We start from the raw sequence: 21,342 nt of genomic DNA on the forward strand, positions 1-21,342 counted from the left end.
TTTTTTTTTTTTTTTTTTTTTTTTTTTTTTTTACTTATTTATTTTTTGTGGTGCTAAGGAATCAAACCCATGGCCTCACTCATGTTAAGCAAGGAATGTACCACTGAGCTATACCACCAACCAGTTTTCTTCTTCTTCTTCTTTTTTTTCCTTTTTCATGGTACTGGAGATCCAACCTAGGGGTGCTCTACTATTGAGCTAGTTCCCCAACCTCTTTTTATTTTTATTTTGAGACAGATCTTCCTAGGTTGCCCAGGCTGACCTTGAACTTGTAATCCTCCTGCCTCAGCCTCAGAGTTTCTGGGATTATAGTTGTATTCCACTGTGTCTGGCCCAATTACTTTTTTCTTAAAAAATAATGCTCCACTCCTAAGAAATCATGGTTAAAATAAATAAAGAGCATCCATCTCATTTGTCCTGATGTTATGTAGATAACAGTAATAATGACAGGTGACAGATCAAAGAAATTTCCAACTTTTTGAACATTTTCCCATTTTTAAATCATCCTGAAAGAAAAATCATATATGGAGGGTCACACCATCCTCATGGCAATCCATCAGAGCAACCATGTCATCTAGATTCTTGTTTTCACCAGTAAAGAACTAGTAATTTTTGAAATTAGCAAGGATATGTTTGGTTTGTTCTACAGTACCTATCCTGAACAGTTTTACTCTTTCTGGTTTGCCTTTCAATGTTGCCTTTTATTGATTTTATATGATCTTTGTGTATATACATGTGTATGATACTGGGGATTGAACCTAGGGGTGCTCAACCACTCAACCACAGAGCTACATCCCCAGCTCTTGTTACATTTTTATTTTGGAACAGGGTCTTAATAAGTTGTCAAGGCTGGCCTTGAATATGCACTCCTCGTGTCTCAGCCTCCTAATTCCCTAGGATTACAGGCATGCACTACTGTGCTCAGCAACTTCATGCAATCTGTGAATCTATTATGTATCTTCAATGTCCTTTTTTATGCTAAGTATGTACTCTAGCTCTGAGCTATACTGTCAGCCCAGATGTCCTTTTTGTAGCTTCTTTTGTGACGGTGCTTTCCTGCAGGTAATGGTTCATGACAGCATCAATCTCAGTGATCACTGAGCTTTCATACCTTCACCCTGGGGGCCTTTCATAGAGGCATTGCCACCAATGAGCGAGTTATCAGTGTTATCCTCAGTCTTACTGACCTCCTTCCCCTCCACATCCAAGCATAGCCTGTCTGTGATTCCCAATCTTGTAAATGTCAGAGAACATTGTGACTGATGAGGTCTTAGTAGGCAATCATGACTGAAGGGAGATGACAGCAGCACTGGAGTAGGGCCAAGGGTGGGAGCATGTGAATTAGTTATTCACAGTTAACAATCAGGAGATTTCTCATCTGGCCCAGGCAGGATATTTTTCTCCAGTTTTTTTTTTTTTTTTTTTTTTTTTTTTTTTTTCACTTTTTTTACCAGTCCTTCCTTCAGGGGATCTGAGGGACCCTGAGGACATGTGGTGTCCAAGCAACAATACCTGCCTGGCCTTATATACTGGGCATGTGTCCACAGTCCTAAGCCATTTAGAGCTAAAAGACCAAGTCCCTGCAAGAGGAGAGGGCTCACTCAAGCTCACACAGTAAGATGTTTGGGCTGTGGTGGGACCCAGGTGTCCTGCTTTCTAGTCACACAACCTCTGGGTTTATAATGGAGGAGTGCTTAGGTTAGGGAGCTAGGGGAAAGATTAGTGTAGTTTTATTTTATTTATTTTTTTGGTACTGGGGATTAAACTCAGGGATACTTTACCACTGAGCTTCACATCCCTAGCTCTTTTTATTTTGAAATAGGGTCTGGCTAAGTTGCTTAGGGCCTCACTAAATTGCTTAGGTTGCCCTTGAACTTGCTACCCTCCCAATTTATTGGAATTCTAGGTAGGTACCACAACACTTGGAGTAGATATTTTTTAATTTTAATACTGGAGATTGAATTCAGGGCTTTGGACATGCTAAGCAAGTGTTCTACCTCTGGGCTATCCCTGATTAGAATAGTTTGGGTTTTCTTTTTTTTTCTTTTTTTTTTTTGGAGGGGGACATTACTGAGGATTGAACCCAGGGATGCCAGGGGCACTAGGGGCACTTAATCATTGAGCCACATCCCCAGCCCATTTTATTTTTTGAGACAGGGTCTTGCTAAGTTGCTTATGGCCTTGCTAAGTTGCTGAGACTGGCTTTGAACTTGTGACCCTCCTGCCTCAGCCTCCCGAGGAGGATTCCTCTGGGATTATAGGCATGTGTGCCACTACACCCAGTGTTGATTACGACAGTTTAGAGGGGCTCTCTGGAAAGGACTGGCTCAGAGGTGGGGTCCCCACTTCCTCGTCTCATTCCTTCAGCCCTACATGTGGATCAGGCCAGAGCAGGGCCCCTTGAGGTGATGGAGTAGAGGCAGGTGACAGGAGCAGGCTGAGCCCCTTCTTCTGGCCAGATGCTAAATGCACAGTGTAAGGGAGCCTTCCTCCCACACCCTCCCTCCTTGCTGGGGAGATGTCAGGAAAGAAGTCACTAAAGTCTGGGGATGGTATGGGTGAGGGCACTTGTATAGAGAATGGAGAGAGGAGCCCCCATGCTGGAGCTCGGACCTGATGTCAAGGAGATGACACCTAGGACAGAGCAGCCTGGCCAAGAGGGCCCAATGAAGGCTAGGGAAGGAGACTTACATGGAGGAGGCCAGGGAGGCCAGAGCCAAGAGAGCCAGGGGAGAAGGAGGGCTGTATAGCAGAGCAGGTGGGTGGTCAGAGTCCCAACACATTCCACCATCAATGTGATTATCACCCAGTACAGGGGCTTTCATTCCACTCTGGCCCTGTAGACATTTAAAAACCTGCTCCTTTGGCTCATATTATGGGGAGCTGGAAGGTAAGCAGGGGAGGAAGGAGTGAGTGAGCAATTCAGAGAAATGGTGCTGAGTGACTAGGGCCAATATGAAGGCCAAGGTGGACAACAGTGCTTTAACAGGTACAGCAGCAGCAGCAGCTCTTTATGAGTGTCTGGCCTGGGGCTGTGCTTGTGTACAACTCAAGTCTCCTTTGAAGCAACTATACAAGCCAGTGCAGTGATAAGTCCAGAATGGGACAGAAGCTCAGAATGGTTAAGTAACTTGCCCAAAGTCACATAGCCAGCAAGGATGACCTGCTGAACTCTGCCTTCTGGCTTGGTCCTCCACCCTGGGAAGTGGAGGAAGTGAGGAATAATGATGCTGGGCTGGGGATGTGGCTCAAGCGGTAGCATGCTTGCCTGGCATGCATGTGGCCCGGGTTCGAATCTCAGCACCACATACAGGAATGTTGTGTCCGCCGAAAACTAAAAAAAAAATAAAAAAAAAAAGAATAAAAAAAAAAAGAATAATGATGCTGAGGCTGCTTTGAGTTCTTAGGTCTCTGTGGAGATTTCTCTAGTCTAGGTGACAGGTCCAGGCAGATGGGAGTGCTTAGCTAAGGAGGCTGGCCAGGGCTTTGGTTCTGCTACCAGCCAGCCTGACTCTGAGGAGACTTCTAGGAATGCCTGGGCAGCCAGCCGCAACCTTGGGAAGGACTCCCACATGCTTGGGGATGCTGCCCACCCTCTATCTCCTATGCCTGGTCAGTGACTCCGAGCCTGAACAGCACCAGGGCCTACAGCCTAGCAGAGGCCACCTCTCTGCCCTCCTCTTATTTCTCCTTGGGAGCCCCTGGTAAGAGAAAGATTTTCTCTCCTGTACTCTAGAACTTGTCTCCAAAGGCAGGGAGGAAGACCTGGTCCTTTCTTCCTTACCTCCATTCCGAGTTCCAGCAGCCACTGCGACATCCTTCTTGGTGCTAACAGAAAGGGTAAGAGCCTTTGTCTTACTGAATGTTGTCTCTGTCATAGGCACGGTAGATCCAGACACCGTGTGTGTTTCACACAAACACCCTATGAACTGGCTCCCTGTAGTCCCATCCTCAGAGTGCTGCCTCAATGAGATTCAGCCTCTCTGGAGCCACCAGCACCTGGAAATAGCATGCAGGCAGTGTTATCTGCTGGCTACAGACGAGGGAACTGAGCCTTGGAACGAGTGACTTTTCCAGAGTTTGAGAGCTGGGATTGGGATTCAAGCCAGGCTTGCCTTCCTGTGGCCACACCTCAATGTGTCCTTACCTTCTCACTTACCTCCTTGTCAAGACCCTTGCAAGGTATCCAAGGGGCCACTGGTGGCTCTCTTTACAGAAGTTCCCTTTGGGTTTAATTAAACCCTCAGACTCGGGCTGGGTTGTAGCTCAGCGGTAGAGAGCTTGCCTAAGCACATGTGAAGCACCACATAAAAATAAATAAAATAAAGATATTGTGTCCATCAACAACTAAAAAAATAATTTAAAAAAAAATAAACAAAACCTCAGACTCTTCTGGGAGCGGTAAGACTACAGGCATTATCGGCCTCCATAGGTACTGAGTTAACAGATTCTTGCATAAGACTAACCAAATTGTGACCTGCTGACATTCACCAGCTCTAGAGTTGTTGTGGTCCTGATATAGGCTTTGGAGTTATGAGCAAAATCAGCAGAGGAGTGATGGCCACCTGGTAGGGGAAGCCTGCTCAGCCCACTCCCACCTTGCATCCTAGCAAGTAAGCCTTTGGGACTAAGATGCAGCCAGGATCAGCAGTGAAGAGGTCTGCAGGGCCCATATAGGTGAGGGCAGCAGTTTCCCTGGGACCCACAGATCCTCTGGGGGACACTTGTGAGGCAGAGTGAGGAGGAGCTGGAAGGCCATAGCCCCCCTTGCCCTTGGAAGTCATGAAGTCTGGTACAGATGGATGGTGGGAAGGGGACATGAGGTGCCTTTCATAAAAAGGCAATTTGGGCCCAACCTAGGCAAACCTGAGAGCCAACTGGGAGAGGAACTTTGTTGTATGGGATTTGGAATGATAGGATAGCTTTAAAGCCTTGGGACTCAACTCCAGATGAAGCAGACCCTGGGCCCCAGACAGGGTGACTGTGCCAGACCCAGCCTGGAATACATGGGAGGGTGGCGAAGCCACATGTTTACCCAATTTCCAGAACCCGTCTGGCTTAATGCACTGGCCTGGTTATGACACCAGCTCTTTGCTTCCCCTCAGCTAACGGCCACCAGCCCACCAGCCCCAGGTTCCTCTTTGCTGAGCTGCCTGCACTAAGGGTCTCTTGGGACTGTGCCTTCTTTGCTCTGACTTGGGAAAACTGGAGGAGGTCAATAGATTGCTGGCGCATTACAGGGGCTCAATGGGTATTTGTTGACTGAATGAGTGAATGCATGAATGAGTGGAGTGGGAGGATAAATGAGGATTAGTGGTGGACTGTGTGTGAATGAGTGTCTATGGATGAGTCCTTGGGCCCCAGAGATGGGACAGTTTGTGGGTAGGTTGTGTCAGCACAGATGCAAGTGTGGGAAGCCAGAAGCTGATGACAGTTCACCAAGGGGCCTGGAGAGGGGAACCTGAGCAAGGTTGTTTACTGGGCACACCATTGCTTGGGCACCTTTGGGAGTCTGCCCTGGGAAAGATGTGTGAGTGGCCAGGTCCTGCCACCCTGCCACCACATCACCACCCATACACATACATATAAGCTGACTTGGGCCCTCTAAGGTATCCCCACCATCATCCTCAACATCTCTCTCTGCACTTGCCCTGGGACAGTCCATTTCTTATCCCAAACCTGGTCAGGATACTGTGTGTAGTGGCCAGGAGTCAACTGAAACCCCTTGGAGCTGAGCTGGGGTAGAGGTTGTGGGATAGACTACAGAGCAGATGGCAAATCTTTATCTCGGAACCCAACACCCCTCTGAGTCCTTCTCTTGCACCTTCTTTTGGCCAGCACATCAGAAGATGCCCATAGTTATGTGGTAGAAGGGATCACTTTTCTATAGCTTGCCCGCATCTTAAGAAGACTTAAGTGACAATTTGCATCTGAAAGTTCTCAGGACTAAGTTTCTGCACTGAAGCTTACTTGTCAGATTTGTAGGTACACAAAAATACCAAGAGCTGTTTTGGTCCCTTTCAAATACATACATAGTCCCAGAGCCACAGGGGTGCAGAGTCACAAACATCACCTCACACATAACTACATGCCCAACTCTCTGGTCATAAGGACAGCAACACAGATACCAACAGCCACAGGTAGCTGCAAAGCCGCATTGCTACAGGTGACACACAAGTATAGCCACAGTGTGCCCCCAGGGCTGTGATACCATCACACAAGGACAGTCACAGTGTGCCATGATTGGGATATCATATATGGTATCACACACACGTGAGTGAGACATGCATGGTCACAGGATTGTACTGTTTACCCCTCAGTCCTACTATGTCACTTGTCAAGGGTTGCCTAGCACCCTAGGATGTGGCACCATGCCCTAGCCCTACCTGCACTCATGTTGAAGTCAGGGGTAGAGGTTGTGGGATAGACTACAGAGCAGGTAGCAAATCTTTATCTCAGAACCCAACACCCCTCTGAGTCTTTCTCAATGACTGTCCCTTTCTCTGTTTGCTTCCTCTGTGGTCATCCCACTCAGTGCTGTCTTGACGTCCCTGTACACCCCTGAAAACTTCTAGATTGACCAAAGTGACATTACAGTCAAGCTATGTGACCATAACAACTCCTTCTCCTTTCTGGGCCTTAGTTTCTCTATCTGCCAATGGGAACATGGACCTGGTTTTTCAGGGGTCTCTAGTGCCCATGGAGACTCTGGCATTTCTTGGACTATTTTGCACCTCAGTCTCTACTCGAACCTCTTGGTTAGAAACCTCTTGTTAATGAATGGGCCCTGGTGAGGTTTCCTTGAGAGCAAAGGAAAGCCAGGCCATCCTTAAGGCCCCAAAGGGCCCTGAGGCAGGTCTGATGCTTGGCTGTCTGCAAGGGCCAGAAGAGTGGCTGCTCAACTTGAAGGCAGGGGGCTGGCCTGAACTGATGACCTGGGATCCACAGAATCCTTCTATAAATAACACATCATTTAGGCCCAGAGGATGGTTCTTGGCCAAAAAAATCTTCTGAGAAGATGCCTTGTGACTTGGCCATGAGCTCAGGCCAAGAGGGCAATCTGAGCACCACAGATGGTCATTGTTTTGGAAAGGCCGAGTTGGTGGCCTTTCATCTTCTCCTTCTTGTTCTTGGATTCTCCCGAGCCTCCAGGCTCCCAGGGCAGCCCAGGGAGTCAATGCATGAGGAACTGTAGCCAAGACCCTCCCAAATCTTGGGGAAAGGTCAATTGGTTTGTAAATCACCCAGGTCTGATTAGGGTCATCATGGAGAGATTTGTGCATTTTTCAAAGGGCAGTTGTTGAGTGGTCATTCTGCGCTAGATGCAGCATGGGAGCCTGAGAAAATAAACCAATAAACCAACACTGAATCGGCATTTTTCAATGTGGCCAGATGTTTATACAGTGTTCTAGGGTGTTCTGTGATAAAAAAAAAATTAAAAAAAAAAGTTAAGAAAGTGTATTATATAATTTACCTGGACTGAACATAGGTTAAGTGGTTTCATTTTTGTGGATTTTGGCAGGAGCCTTTAACAGGCTGTGTGTGTGCCAGAAGCATTCAGAGTTGTGGGTTGGCGAGCTAACCAAGTGTGCCTTGTTTCCACACACAGTTGACCGTATGGCCTGTTCTCCTCAGAGCCTCTGGTAGGTTCAGAGTTTTCCAGAAGCATTTGAGGGCTAGTGATGTAACTCAATGGCAGAGCACTTGCCTAACATTCAGAGACCTTGGCTTCCATCCCCAATACCACAAAAGGAAAAAAACAAAAAACAAAAAACTAAGAAATAGGTGAACTTGAGCCAAACTGTTTGAGCCACCCTTGCCCTCCCTGGAGGGTTCTTTATGATACAATCTCTGTGTGCTACCCACCCCCTGCCACGATTTCTGAATCAGCAGGCAACTGAGGACCTATGTTTGAACAACTTCTCAGATGCTGCTGTCCAGAGCACACTTGAGAAACCATTAATCTTATCTCAGAGTAGCCACAGTGATCTTTCTAAGACCTCAAACTGCATGGAGTTCCTCCTTTGCTCAAAGAACTCCTGTGGCTCCTTTCTAGAAGTCAAGTCCTCACAGGAGTCTGCAAGGCCCACATACCTCATTGACAGCTCCAAAATCCATTTTTCTTTCCATTAAATTCACCCAGCAAAACCCTACTTCAGGCTTTGCTATTGCTGTCCCTTCTGCCTATAATGTTTGCACCCCACATCTTGGTGGGCGATCTTTCCCTTCCCATCCCCTGTCCCCCATTCTTGTCCCTCTGCTCTTCCAAGAGGCTCTTCTTGGAAACTTCTTCCAAGTTGCCCCCTCCTTCTCCCTAGCTTGCTCCCAATCTCTTTCTGCATACCTGAATCCTGTTACCTCTCTTAATCTCTGTCAACTCCAGGAGCCCAGGGCTGTGCCATGGTGTTGACAGCACCATCCGAATGCAGGGCTTGGCACCTCAGTCGGGGAGTTACTGCGGTTCTATTAGATGGGTGGGGCCTGGAGAAGCTCAGAGGGGGTCAGCAGGGCTGAAGCTCAGTCCTCTCAGTTCAATGGCCTGAACATTGGGGCCATCACACAGAAGGAAGCAATTATGGGCTTCCTGGTCTCACACCAGGTCCTGTGGCCTAGGAACATATGGGGAGGGAGCAAGATGTCTCGCTTGGGGTAGTGGGGATTGGCCCTGTGGGCTGTGTCACCACTCCATGAACCTTATCAGTATTGACCTGCGTTCTATCTCAGAGCACTTCATGTTCCTAATGCATGCTCAGAGGTCATGGCAGTACTGATAAACTCATTTCACCCAGCTTCCCACAGTGACACTGAGGAGCTCACAGGGTATCCTAGGGCAAAAACCAGAAAGTTCTGAATAGGGGAGGAACTGGGGCCAGGCCTGTCCTCTCCAACCCTCCCTTTGCTAGCCTGGCCTGGCCTGGGGGTGACCCCAGAGGGAAGCTGAGAAGGAGGTCTTTCTGATTGCCAGATGTATAAGAGTTACTGAGATGGAAGTGAGAGATTCTATGACATGTTTCTCTGTCTGTGGGAATGGCTGCCCATAATCATGACTAGGGTCCAAGGAACTATATGATTCTGTGTCTGATCCCTGGCCCCCAAGTGGCTGTGTTGGCTACACTCCACAGTCTTCCCCCATCGTGCCAAAGATGTGGAGTTGAATAGCCTTGGGTGTGGAGGGCTGTCTTTGAATTTGCACATGATGTCAGTGTTGGCCTTGCTTAAGATTCCCAAGGAATTTTCCAATGAGCAAAGCTTTGATTTTGCTGGCCCTTCTGCCCAGGAAGCTGACATTATATTCTGAGCCTGGTTGTGCCAGGCAAGAGGCTGCAGGCTGAGGTCCCTGAGTCACCTGTCCCAGCCCTCTTGGGTGTAACTTCATGAGTGGTTCTTTGCTTCCCATGCACGTGTATTTGCCTGGGCACTCATATGTGTGTACGTGTAAATATGTAGGCACATACGTGGAAATTTGGTCAGCCTGAGCTCTCTCATCTGCTCGTATTTTTGTTGTTGGTTTTTGTTTGTTTTGGTTTTGGTATTAGGGATTGAACTCAGGGGCACTCGACCACTGAGCCACATCCCAGTCCTATTTTATATTTTATTTAGAGACAGAATTTCACTGAGTTGCTTAGCACTTCGCTTTTGCTGAGGCTGGCTTTGAGTTCATAATCCTCCTGCCTCAGCCTCCAGAGCCACTGGGATTACAGGCGTGCACCACCATACCCAACTTGCTCTTCTTGTTTACGAGGTTGGAGTGATACCACCGCAAGCTCCAGAGCTCCTAGAGCTACTCGAAGCAGGAAGGGACAACACAGGGTCATTTGAGAATGGCCCTGCTGACACCTTGCTCTTTGACTTCTAGCCTCCAAAACTGTGAGAGAATGAATTTATATTGTTTTAAGCCATATAATTTGTAGTCTTTATTATAGTAGCTGTAGGAACTAATATGCCTGGCTTCTGTTAGGTTCTCTATCTTATATGAGGCTTAGGAGCTTAAACCCTTGCCCACAGGGGCAGGTTGACATTACACAAGGGACTGGAGCCCAGCATGGCATAACTCCAAGCCTGTGGGCTCAGCCTCTCCCCTACAGACAGACACCCATGGCCTGTCACCTTCTCTGTTGGTTCCATCTACCCCCTTGCCCCAAATGGCACTCCATTCTTTCCTTGTTAGTTCCTCTAGACATCCTCATGTTCCTGGCTTCCCCCAATTCCATCTCTCTCCTTGCCTTCTCCAGCAGGATTCAGGAATACCCCTACCATCCATTAAGACCTCACAGTGACTTCAGTACTTGATGCCACTCCCAATTATCCATTTGGGAATTCTGGTTCTCTGTGGCCTGGCACTGCCCTTTCTACATTTATGTGCTGTCACAATCTCCCTGTGGCTTGCCCTCTTCTTTTACCACTCCTCACTCCCTGGCCCAAGCCTCGCACCCACCTCTCCCCTCCCCACTGCTGGACTTCAGGATACCTCCCTGAGGCACTTGGACTCCTCTTGTATTACCCCAGCCCTGTAACATTGCCTTGTCTGCTCCTTGTGCCCAATTTATTCTCATACTTTCTCCATAGCTTCCTCCACTCCTGTTTACTTGGTGGCCATTAGACCCTGACAATGAGATCTGGAAGTTCCCCTTCTCTCCCCTTAGTCCCTTGTCCTCAGCCCAGTTCCATAGTTCCTGAACCTTGCTGAGAATAGTAACTGGATGCCAACCCTACCCAAAGAGGGGTAGCCCCTGGCCAGTGTTACCCCAGCACATTGCTCTTAGCCCTAGGCTAGTCACTTGCCACCTTAGAGGTTTTACACAAACTACTCAGTTCTACACATCTTAATAACCTCTGAGTGCTCTGGCCAGTATCCTCCCCCTTTGCCCCAACAGCTTGGCCACAAACCCTGCTCAGAGAGCCATCCTCTAGATGGGGGTGGGGACTGTGCCCTTCACTGGCACACTCAACTCCCAACACCCCCTACTGCCTATAAGGCAGAGGTCAGACTCCCCTGCATGGCATCGGGGGCCTCCTTGACTACTGTTCAGGCTCCTGAGGGCCACAAGGTGGAGATAGAGTAGGCCCAGATTCTAAGCCTTGCGCCTTCTCCACAGTAGGGCCTTCCTTATCTCCCCGAATTCAAGGGACTTTGACTCCTAGCATCCATTCTAGCCCCAGGGCAGGAGATGCCACTGCCCAAAACAGGTACAGATCAATTTGGTAAAATGTAACTCAGGGCTGACATAATTTGACTGATCCTGAGCCAGCCTGGTTAGGGAGGAAGAAAGGGCAAGGCCAGAGTTTGTCCAATGTTGGGCTGACCTTTCCTTGAATTAGTAGAAGTTTACACAGAGTTCCTATGACTCTCCAGAGTCACTGGAGTCTTTTTGTTCCCGAGGCATGACAGGACACCAGTACACATAAATATGGATGCACAGTGTACCTGCTTTTCCTGGTTCCCTTCCACTTGCTATTTTTGCTTACACAAGCCTGAATTCCACTGTCACTACTGGATACCCTGTGCCTGAGTCCTTTCTTTGCCCCAGGAGCCCTAAGTTCGGGGTGTAGGGCAAGCTGGAAATGCCAGGCTCCAACCATGACTGCTGAGAATGGGTGAATAAACTTGATTCCTTCACTCCTCGGGTAGAATGCCCCTGATCACCCACAGTGGTAATAATACATGTGTTACCAAGTGGTTTCTTGGTAACACACGTGTTATTACTTCTTTCTCTTCCCTATATCACTTTCCCACTTCCTCCTGGTATTTCCTAAAATAACCCCCCAAATAAATGAATTGACCCTTGAATTCTTCTCCAGGTCAGATTCTGGAGGAAACCAGTTTCTGGAGGATACACAGGCACGGGCCAATGCAATGTCTCACATGGGCACATGCACCCACATGGACACATGCAAATACACACAAGCACTCAGACACAACCATGACGCACAGAGCTGCAGGTGTACACACAGATAAAACCAAACACATACACAAACACAGAAGCTCAGCCACGGAAACACAGACATGGCCACGTCTCCAGACATACATGCATGTGCAGACATACTCACAGACACATGTATGCACCGATGTACATACTCCTGAGCACACAGATGTGCTCCTGAGCATACACATGGATGCTTCTCGTCTTCCTCAGGTTCCCCCATCCTGGCAACAGAGTCCTCCTTGCCACCATGCTTACTGAACACTGAGGACACTTACTGAACTCAACCTGTTTGGCAGCCCTTTCCCTGTCTGCCTTCCCTGGAGCAGACACCGAGTTAAGTCTAAGTCACTGACTTTCTCAGACACAGGGGCTGGTACACACCTACTGCTCTATGAGTGTATGGATTCCAGGACAGGTCTAGGGACATGGCTGCATCCCACAAACATCTGTGGAATTGAACTGTCTACTCTGGACCCCATAGGAAGCCACACCCAGAGTACAAGTATAATTGGAGATGGTGGGAAGGAATTCTGTATGCTTCTCAGGCCCAGTGATTCCAGGGATTGATTTTTCAGACAAGTCTGAGTGGACTTCTTCCACGCCAGGCCAGAGATGTGCTCAGTACCCACTGGTGACCAGCAGGGTATGGTACTTGCTCTTAGGGAACTTATAGTCAAAGGGAGAAATGGAGGAAAACCCCACACATATAAGCAGTGAGATGGATGCAGGCCTGTAGATGCACTGGAGTAGGGTCAGAGGAGGTGTCTCTGAGGAGGTGGTGTTCAGGCCGTGGCCTGAAAGACCATAAACCTGCAAAGCAATGATCAGGGGTAAGCTGGCCAGATCATTGCAAAGATCTGGCAAAGAGAACGGGGGAACAGCCGGCACCAAGGCCCTAAGGAAGGCCTAAGTGTGGCTTATCAGAGGGACAGTAAGAAGGCCAGTGTGTTGTGATGAGGAAGAGGCGGACAAAGGAAGCTGGGATATGCTTTTCCCCCTGAGTACACCCATCCAAGGAGACAGAAAATCTCCCACATATCTCGCAATCAGATAGGACCAAGCTAAACCTCCTTCCTCTCAGCTGCCCACTAGGGTCACTCTACTGCCCTCTACTGCTCAGGGCCAGTAAAGGGTAGGTTGGGGAGGACCCGCCTCACTCCCATTCCTTCCTGACTTAAAGTCTCTGGTTTCTGACACAGGACACTCTGTAAGCTCATCAGGGTCACTGTAGGAAGCTTAGTATCCTTATTTTACAGATAAGAAAACTGAGACCTGAGATGGGATCTAAGAGCAAGGGAAGGACAGAGCTGGGACTCATCTAATCTGTGTGTCTGGTGAGAGTACCCTTGCTCCTTGGGGTTGTCTATTTATTTATTTAGGTAATAGGGATTGAACCCAGGGGTGCTTAACCCCTGAGCCATATCACCAGCCCATTTTATATTTTATATAGAGAAGGGTCTTGCTAAATTGCTCAGAGCTTCACTAAATTGCTGAGGCTGCCTCTGAACTCCTAATTCTCCTACCTCAGCCTCCTGAGCTGCTGGGATTACAGGCATGTGTCACCATGCCTGGCTCAGGGCTGTCCTTTCTGAGTAAAATACTGGGCCCACCACATCATAATCATGCCAAAGGCTTCTTACAAATGCAGGTTCCTGGTCACCCCCACCACAGAATCAGATTCAGGCCTTGAAATTGGGATTTAAACCAGCTCCTCTACGGACTCAGGAAACCTTGCACCTAGTCCTGCTGTGGGCCTGGGACCGGCAGACTCATCCCATTTAGTGACCTGCTGAGTGACTCTTCTATGGCTCTGCTTCTTATCAGATAGATGGTGGTAAGGAGGACGCGACACCACAAGAGCATAAATTGGGGCAACGTTCTAGGTATCAGGTCAACTTGGAGTTAACTGGCCCATTATTTAAACATCAATTTGATATTTAAAGAGAATACTAAAATGTGGAATATATGCTAAACTTTTTGATTGTTCATGATAATATATGTTAAACTTTTTGATTGTTCATGATAAAATGTGAGAAAACTGCGGCAGTCTGGCTGGGCACAAAATAACTGAGCCACACACAGCCTTGTAGGTTCAAACAGCAACTCTTTATTCCCGAACTCTCACCGCACTCTACACACACTTCCAGGGAACAAACTCCCTCCACCGGGCTCCGCACGCCAATTCCGGAGAACTCAACCGGAACTCCAAAGTAGGGGGTGCCCGAGGCAGCAGGATCTGCCCTAATCCCAGAGCAGGGTCACCTTTCAACCATTCCCTCTAGCAAAATGCCAGGCGTCATTCCGACAAACTGTGGCTCTCAACAGAAAACAAAGGATTTTTTAATGTGGGATTAGCTACTTTGGTCCAGTCTTGGCCTCCATCTCTGCTGCAGGGTCAAGTCTTGAGGGCCTGAATGGCTTCCGATTCTTAGTCCTTCTCCCTGGATGCCTTAGGATTAATGGGTTCAGTCTTGCAGACAGATGGATTCTAATCCTAGTTCTTCACTTACTAATTCTGTGCCTCAGTTTCTCCATCTGTAAAATGGGCATAATGCTGCACCGCTCCTGGGTTGTGATTAAGACTTCATGCACACTTGGTGTACACTAACTGCAGTTAATGGAAGCTGTCAGTTAGTTTACTGCTCACAGCCTGGCTTCAGGATTGTTCTCTGCATTACAATTCAAGGTTCCATGTAGGAAGGAACTTATTTGGCCTTATCATCCCACCCCAAATGCTCTGGGGACAGCCAGCAAAGCCCTGATGGCCACAAGGAGCTGTGGCTGGTATCCTTGTGTCTTGCCCGAGGTCCCTGGGGTTAAGCTAGTGTCTCCAAACTCCCCTCAGCGGGGCAGTGGGTACAGGAATAAAAAGTTGCTGTAGCCCCTTGTGTCTTCACCAGAAGACTGAAATTTAAGAGGCTCAGTGACTTGCCAAACACTACAGAGCCAGACCAGATTCTGAACTATACTAGCCAATACAGTATCCATTAGCCATACCTACATTTAAATGAATTAAGATGAAACAAAATGAAAAATTCAATTCCTTAGCTATACTAGCCACATTTCAAGTGTTGTATAATCACATGTGACCAGTGGCAACCACATTGGACAGTGCAAATAAATATTTACATTATCCCAGAGGGTTATTTTGGTCTAGAGTCATGGTTCTCCGCTTTGGCTGTCCACTGGATTCGCCTGGAAAGGTTTTTAAAAATAGCAATGTCCTGTCTCTCCCTGCAAAGGTTCTGAATAGCATCCAGGGCTGCAAACTACTGCTTTGAAGCTCCATCTGCTTATTTCCTGCAAGTCCTTAGCTTATTTATTTATTCATTCTATGAGGCCAACATCACCCTGATTCCGAAACCAGACAAAGACACCTCAAAGAAAGAAAACTACAGACCAGGAGGATTTTTGCATCTAGGTTCATTAGAGATATTGGCCTAACAAGCCAGCCTAACTCCAGACTGCACCAGTTTGCCCCTGTTCCTCACACTTCTATTCTGTATATTACAAGCCCTCTGTGAAGTGTGTAACCTACACACAAAGTGCTCTTCCTTTTCTATCTGTGCCCTACTCATGGTCCCAAGCTCATGGTCCTGAGAGCAGGACCTGATAAACCTAAACCCTGCCCTTCTCTCCAATTGAGAACCAGTCCTGCCCATCACAGACCCCAATACAATTCATGAGAAATATTGTAATTATTTCTCTATTTATTCAGCAAATATTTATTTATTTATTCACCCTCACTTTGTGTGGGTCTTGTGCTGGGTGTTGCGACACAGTCACATCTGTCCCCTGGAGCTGACATTCACAGGTAGAAGACAACAACCAAACAAGTTCAGTGTCAGATGATGATAAGGAACTGGAGGAAAATAAAGCAGAGAAAGGGAAGGGGAGGGTTGACAGTTTAAGTACAGTGGTCAGGAAAGGCTATACCCAGAAGGTGATATTTGAACAAAGTCCTGCTGGATGTGATGGGTCAAACTGAGCAGACACTGGGCCAACAGCAGGGCAAAGTCATGAAAACAGAGCATGGCTGACACAATTCTTGTTCAAGGAATAGCAAGAAGACCAATATCACTGGAGCAGAGGGAGCTGGAGGAGAGCAGCAGGAGTAGAGACAGAGAGGTGTTGGCCAGGTCTTTGGAGCAGATAAGTATGAAATCATACCCTTCATATTCGATTACAACTCAACATCAAGCTGTGACATGAAAAATAGTTCACAGGATCTCCCTCCCCCACCATGGCGGATATATTATTGTAGTTATTGAGAACACAGAGGCTGGGAGAGGTGTTGTCACTCCTGCTAGCTCACCAAGCCTGGAGGTGGCAGGGCTTGAACTCATCCCCAGACCTGCCCAACCTTGGTTCAAGCACTGTGCTGCCCTCCTTAGAATTTCAAACCTAGACCATCATCAGATACTAGGCAGACTGATAGCACTCATGGGGCTTTCCAGGTGCCGGCTTGGCTGGGCTAAGTTTTAGGATAGGGAGTGATCCTCGTCTTTCCCACTTCTTTCTCGGGTCCACCTTATAATGGCTTTGGCCCTTGGGCAGAGGTATAGGAAGTGATGACAGGATGAGAGACTCTTGCAGGGGACCTGTCTGTGGGCTTTGTACCAGGACAGGCACCTCCCTGCTAGCGATGGGGGGGCTGAAAATGAAGCTTCCCTTTCAACCCTCCAATGTGGTGATTTCCCTCAACATTATTTGCTACTCCAATATTGAGCTCTGCCACAGCATGGAAGGTCCAGTTAGACCTGGACTCCAATCTAATTGAGGTGGCATGGAGGCATAGGACCTGTTTAGTCAGGTTGGGTGTCCCCTGCTCTTCTTCCCTGGTGGGTTGAGATACAGAAGACAGTGGAATCTGGAAAGATCAGGAGTGAGTAAAATCTGCCAATGACTCTCATGTTGAGCAAAACTGACATTTGAAAACTATTTTACAAAGGAGCTCTTCTAAATTCAATTTTCTAAATTACAAGCTCTTGTGAACCAGGGGTGTTTCATAATTATAATTGACAAAAACAGAAACAAAAATTCAAATGAAATAAACTCCAAACCAAAAATGCAACCCAACAATAAAAGATTTTTTTTTTTTTTTTGTACTGGGGATTGAACTCAGGGGCACTCAACCACTAAGCCACATCCCATGCCCTTTCTTGTATTTTATTGAGAGACAGGGTCTCACTGAGTTGCTTAGCATCTCGCTAAGTTGCTGAGGTTGGCTTTGAACCCATGATCCTCCTGCCTTGGCTTCCTGAGCCATTGGGATTACAGGTGCAAGCCATCATGCCCAGCCAGTAAAAGAACTTTTGAGTTTAATGGATAATTATCACCAGCCCTTTTTATTTTTTATTTTGGGATAGCCTCCCTAAGTTGTTCAGGAAGGCTCCAAACTTATAATTCTCTTGTCTTAGAATCCTGAATTGTTGGGATCACTTATTTTAAGGATTGCATAGTATCTAAAATAAATTAGTCTGAGTATTTCCGATGTAAAGGAACAAATTCTGTGCTGAACCACAGTTGAGATTAAACATACGCCTGTTTCTTATGTCTGTTCTCAGACTTTCCAGGTCTAAAAGAGACAAGCTCCTCTACAAGCCAGCTCACCCAGGTGATAGTTTCTGAGTTAACTGAATGAACCTAGCTCTGGTTTGCAGATCCAGGGATATACAGTCTCGGGTCTCTAGATGCAGTAAAAAACCCGATGGCCTGACCAGACCCTAATCAATATTGGAATCTGGACAAACTGACCTACACAGGAGAGGTGATAGAAGGTTCTTGAATCTTGCAATCCAGCTGATGAGGTCAACTGCAGGCTGGGAAGCCAGGTAGAGGAAAGGTCTTAACACCAGCCGGGGACTTTGGACCGCAGAAACTGAGTACCTTCCGGCCTCTGGTGGCCGGGCCCCAATATTGCCTCCTCCTTCTTTCAGACAATTTGATAGCATCTCAAGACTGAAGGGTGCTGAGGACATGCTGCGTCACACTCCCTCGTATTACCAATGGGGAAACTGGCCCACGGAGCAGAAGCGTTTTTCCTGAGGTCACACAGCGAATCAGGCGAGAACTGAGAATCGAATCTAGGTCTCTCCACTCTACGGCTGTGATTCCGAGTGACTCGTGTTCTTTTAAATGGGCACTTGTCTTAAGCGCGTTCGGAGGGGCGAAGCACTTAGAATCTCCGAGAGGCGAAAAATTAGCTCTTCATAGCATCTTGGGCGGGTGCTTTAAAGCAACAGGACACACTAGCTCACGTGTCCTCCTTCCGAGGTCCTTGAGGCCGTCGCTTTGGGTGGTAAAGCCTGGCTCCGGCGCGAGGCATCCCGGAAAATGTAGTTCCACTTTTCTCCAGACGCTAAGTGTGGGCCGTGTGGAACTTCATTTCCCACAAGGCTGCGCTCCCCATCACGTGGGCCGGGCTACGGGCCGGTAGGGGCAAAACCCTGACCTGAGCTTTTTAAGTTCTCAGGAGGAATGAGTGACTGCGGACACAGGCCTTTGGCAGCGCGGTTTGGGGTTACCTGCCTTGGCGAAGCGGAGTGCAGAGACCATGGTGCCAATCACACAACTCTGCTTCCGGTCGGCGGGCAAAAAGCTGTGGCTGGTCTCCTTTAATTGAGGTGGGCGGGACGCGGCGACGCGATCCGTGTTGCCATTGGCGGCAGTTGGGGGCGCGGAAACTGAACTGGCGCAACTGCCGTCGCCACGAACTCGGGCTCCTCCGGCGCCTCTGGCGCAGCGATCCTAACCATGGCCGCACCCTGCTCAGTAAGTGCCTGCCGTGCCGCCTGTGCTTTAGTGTCCCCTCTGGGATGGCAGACACGTGGCTGGCCCGAGCAGTGACTGCGAGAGGGCGGGGTGAGGCGCTGGGTTCCCGGGCGGTCCGCTCCGCCTCCTGTTACGGTTTGCAGCGGACGGGTCGGCGGTCTTTCTGAGAGCCCGCTGCGTGTCAGGCCCCGCGTCGGTTTATTCGGGTGAACAAACAAGCTCCTGTCTCCAGGGTTCGCATCTTAGGAAGGAAGTCACGAGCGCGATGAGACTCAGGTGTGGCCTGGGACCAGTGTGGGCCTTTATAGTCTGTCTCCCCATCCCGAGCAATAGGTGGCTGGTCTGGGTCTTGTGAAACATCTACCCTTTTCCGACAGGTGTACACAGCAGGCCACTGGGATGCCTGGGATAGCCCAGGTCTGCTGTGTGACCTGGGCCTGGACACCCCATTTGGATTCCGGGCTCTTCAAGAAGACAGAGAGGAACCCTCCAAAGTTGGTCCTTTTGAGAATTTGCTTCCAGTGGACCTGGCTTTCTGGCTAGAGGGTAGTCTGTTGCCTCCCCGCGATCCCCCACCCTGAGGCGTCTGAGAATCTGGGCAGAGGGCCCAGGCTAGGACCCAGACCTCTTGACTTCTAACCCGATGCTCACCCTGCCTCCCCATACAAACCCTTCTTGGGGAAGATGAAGCCAACATCTAGGGAACACAGAAGGAAGAGGGATTTGGGCATTTTAAAGGCACCCATGATCAGAGGTAGATCTGTACTTGTCTCTTCCCACTGAACCCAGAGTTGGACCCTGTCTTGCACTCGTTTTTCCCGAGACAGGTAAGGGCAAGAGGCAGAATGGAGCACTTGCTATCTGTTGGAGTCCCTCTCCCTGTTTTTTGAAAAGGGCGCTCAAGCAGGTGTGCTAGGGGTGGAGCTGGGCATTGGGCCATGGAGCCTTTGTTTTGGTTACAGCTTTGTGGGGTGACATCAGCTTTGCTCTGCCCTATGGACATCTTTTCCCAAGGAGAGTCTTTGCGAAATACTTCATTGTGGTTTCGGATATTTTTTTAAAAATGTTTATTTATTTATTTTTTAGTTGTAGTTGGACATAATACCTTTATTTTATTTATTTTTATGTGGTGCTGAGAATCGAATCCAGGGCCCCACACATGCTAGGCAAGCGCTCTACCCCTGAGCCACAACTCCAGCCCCAATGGTTTCGGATATTTAATATGGAGGGATACATTTGGATGACTGGAGGGTAACACCTCAAGTGCTCAGATACATACTGCTGTTGCATGGAGAGAGTCTCTTCCTAAGTAGTGTCCTGAATGCCCCTACTGTTTCTCTGATGTTGGGTAGAGTAGAGATTGTGTTGATGCCATCAGGAGTCTGTCCAGGGCTGAACTTTGTGTTCACTAACCAGTTCACAGGGAGATTGAGGGTACAGGATCTGATACCTGAGATGGAAAGTGCTTGAAAGGCCCATTTTTCCTCTTTGCCCTCACCATCCCTAATACTTGGGATTGAACCCAGGGCACTTTACCACCGAGCTATATCCCCAGCACTTTTTATTTTGAGACAGGGTGTCACTAAGTTGCCAAGGCTGGCATAACTTTATTGAGATACTATTCCTATACCTTAAAAATTCACTTAAAAAAAAAAGAGAGAGAAACCTCATACACAATAATAGTACTTCCCTTCCCCCTCTTTCGAGCTTCTGACAACCATAAACTACTTTCTGTCTCAATAGATTTGACTATTCTGGATGTTTCATATAAGTGAAATCAGATAAAATGTTCCTTAAGTTTTCAAGGCTCATCTATGTAGCATGTGTCCTTTTTATGGCTGAATAATATTGTTATATGAATATACCATATTTGGTTACCCTGTTGTTGAAAACGTGGGTTTATTCACTATTTGGATAGTATGAATAATGCTGCTGTGAACATTCACAAGCAAGTTTTTGTGTGAACATGTTTCCAGTTCTTTGAGGTATTTGCCCAGAGTTGATGGGTCATTTGTTAACTCTGATGAATTGACAGACTTTTTTCCACAGTGACTATTTTGCTGCTGTTGTTGGTTCGTCTAAGATTTTTTTTTGGGTGGGGGGAATGAGTTGAGTTTCCATACAAATTTTAGGATTAGCTTGGGGCCTGAGATTTTGATAGGAATTATCAGGGCTGACCTTTGGGTTCACTAACCAGTTCACAGTACAGGCTCTGATTCCTGAGATGGAAGGTGCTTGGAAGGCCCATTTTTCCTCTTTACCCTCTTCACCCCAATACTGGAGATTGAACCCAGGTTCACTTTATCACTGAGCACTTTTTATTTTTTAATTTGGGACAGGGTTTCACTAAGTTGCCAAGGCTGGCCTCAAAACCATCCTGTCTCGGTCCCTAACTAGTGAGGATGATAGGCATGTGCCACTGTGTCTGGCTCCTTGGGCTATTTTGGACATTTTATATAAGTGAAATCAGATAAACTGTGGCCTTTGGTGTCTGACTTCTTTCTGGTATTTTGACAGGAATTATGTTGAATCTGTAGAATGATTTGCTATGTATTATATCTTAACAATATTGTATTCCAATTCACAACATGGGACATCTTTCCATTTTTTTTTTTTAGTTTCTTTTTAATTTTTTTCAAGATAT

The 21,342-nt window shown here is 47.7% G+C and overlaps 2 protein-coding genes and 1 pseudogene across 6 annotated transcripts in view; 1 reads left to right on the forward strand and 2 right to left on the reverse strand.

Annotated features, from left to right (window-relative positions):
• Alas1 (5'-aminolevulinate synthase 1) overlaps nucleotides 1–18,121 on the reverse strand; it is a 35,503-nt gene extending 17,382 nt beyond the window's left edge. Inside the window, exons 1-2 of the mRNA XM_015487087.2 lie at nucleotides 17,682–18,121; nucleotides 3,785–3,999 (exon numbers count right to left, since the gene is read on the reverse strand). Coding sequence (XP_015342573.1) covers nucleotides 3,785–3,817 — 33 coding nt within the window. The 5' untranslated portion in view covers nucleotides 3,818–3,999; nucleotides 17,682–18,121. The remainder of the gene's footprint in view (nucleotides 1–3,784; nucleotides 4,000–17,681) is intronic.
• Nucleotides 246–2,014, reverse strand: LOC107143417 (annotated as a pseudogene).
• Poc1a (POC1 centriolar protein A) overlaps nucleotides 17,881–21,342 on the forward strand; it is a 70,160-nt gene continuing 66,698 nt past the window's right edge. For 2 of the 5 annotated variants that reach the window (XM_015487090.2, XM_015487092.2), the window contains exon 1: nucleotides 18,400–18,698. In XM_015487090.2, coding sequence (XP_015342576.1) covers nucleotides 18,681–18,698 — 18 coding nt within the window. In that variant the 5' untranslated portion in view covers nucleotides 18,400–18,680. Of the gene's footprint in view, nucleotides 18,011–18,399; nucleotides 18,975–21,342 lie in introns of those variants that run through there. The other 3 variants (XM_048794095.1, XM_015487091.2, XM_048794096.1) reach the window with 3 other exon arrangements.

Source organism: Marmota marmota, unplaced genomic scaffold, assembly GCF_001458135.2.
Source record: "Marmota marmota marmota unplaced genomic scaffold, marMar, whole genome shotgun sequence".
NCBI classification, from domain to species: Eukaryota; Metazoa; Chordata; class Mammalia; order Rodentia; family Sciuridae; genus Marmota; species Marmota marmota.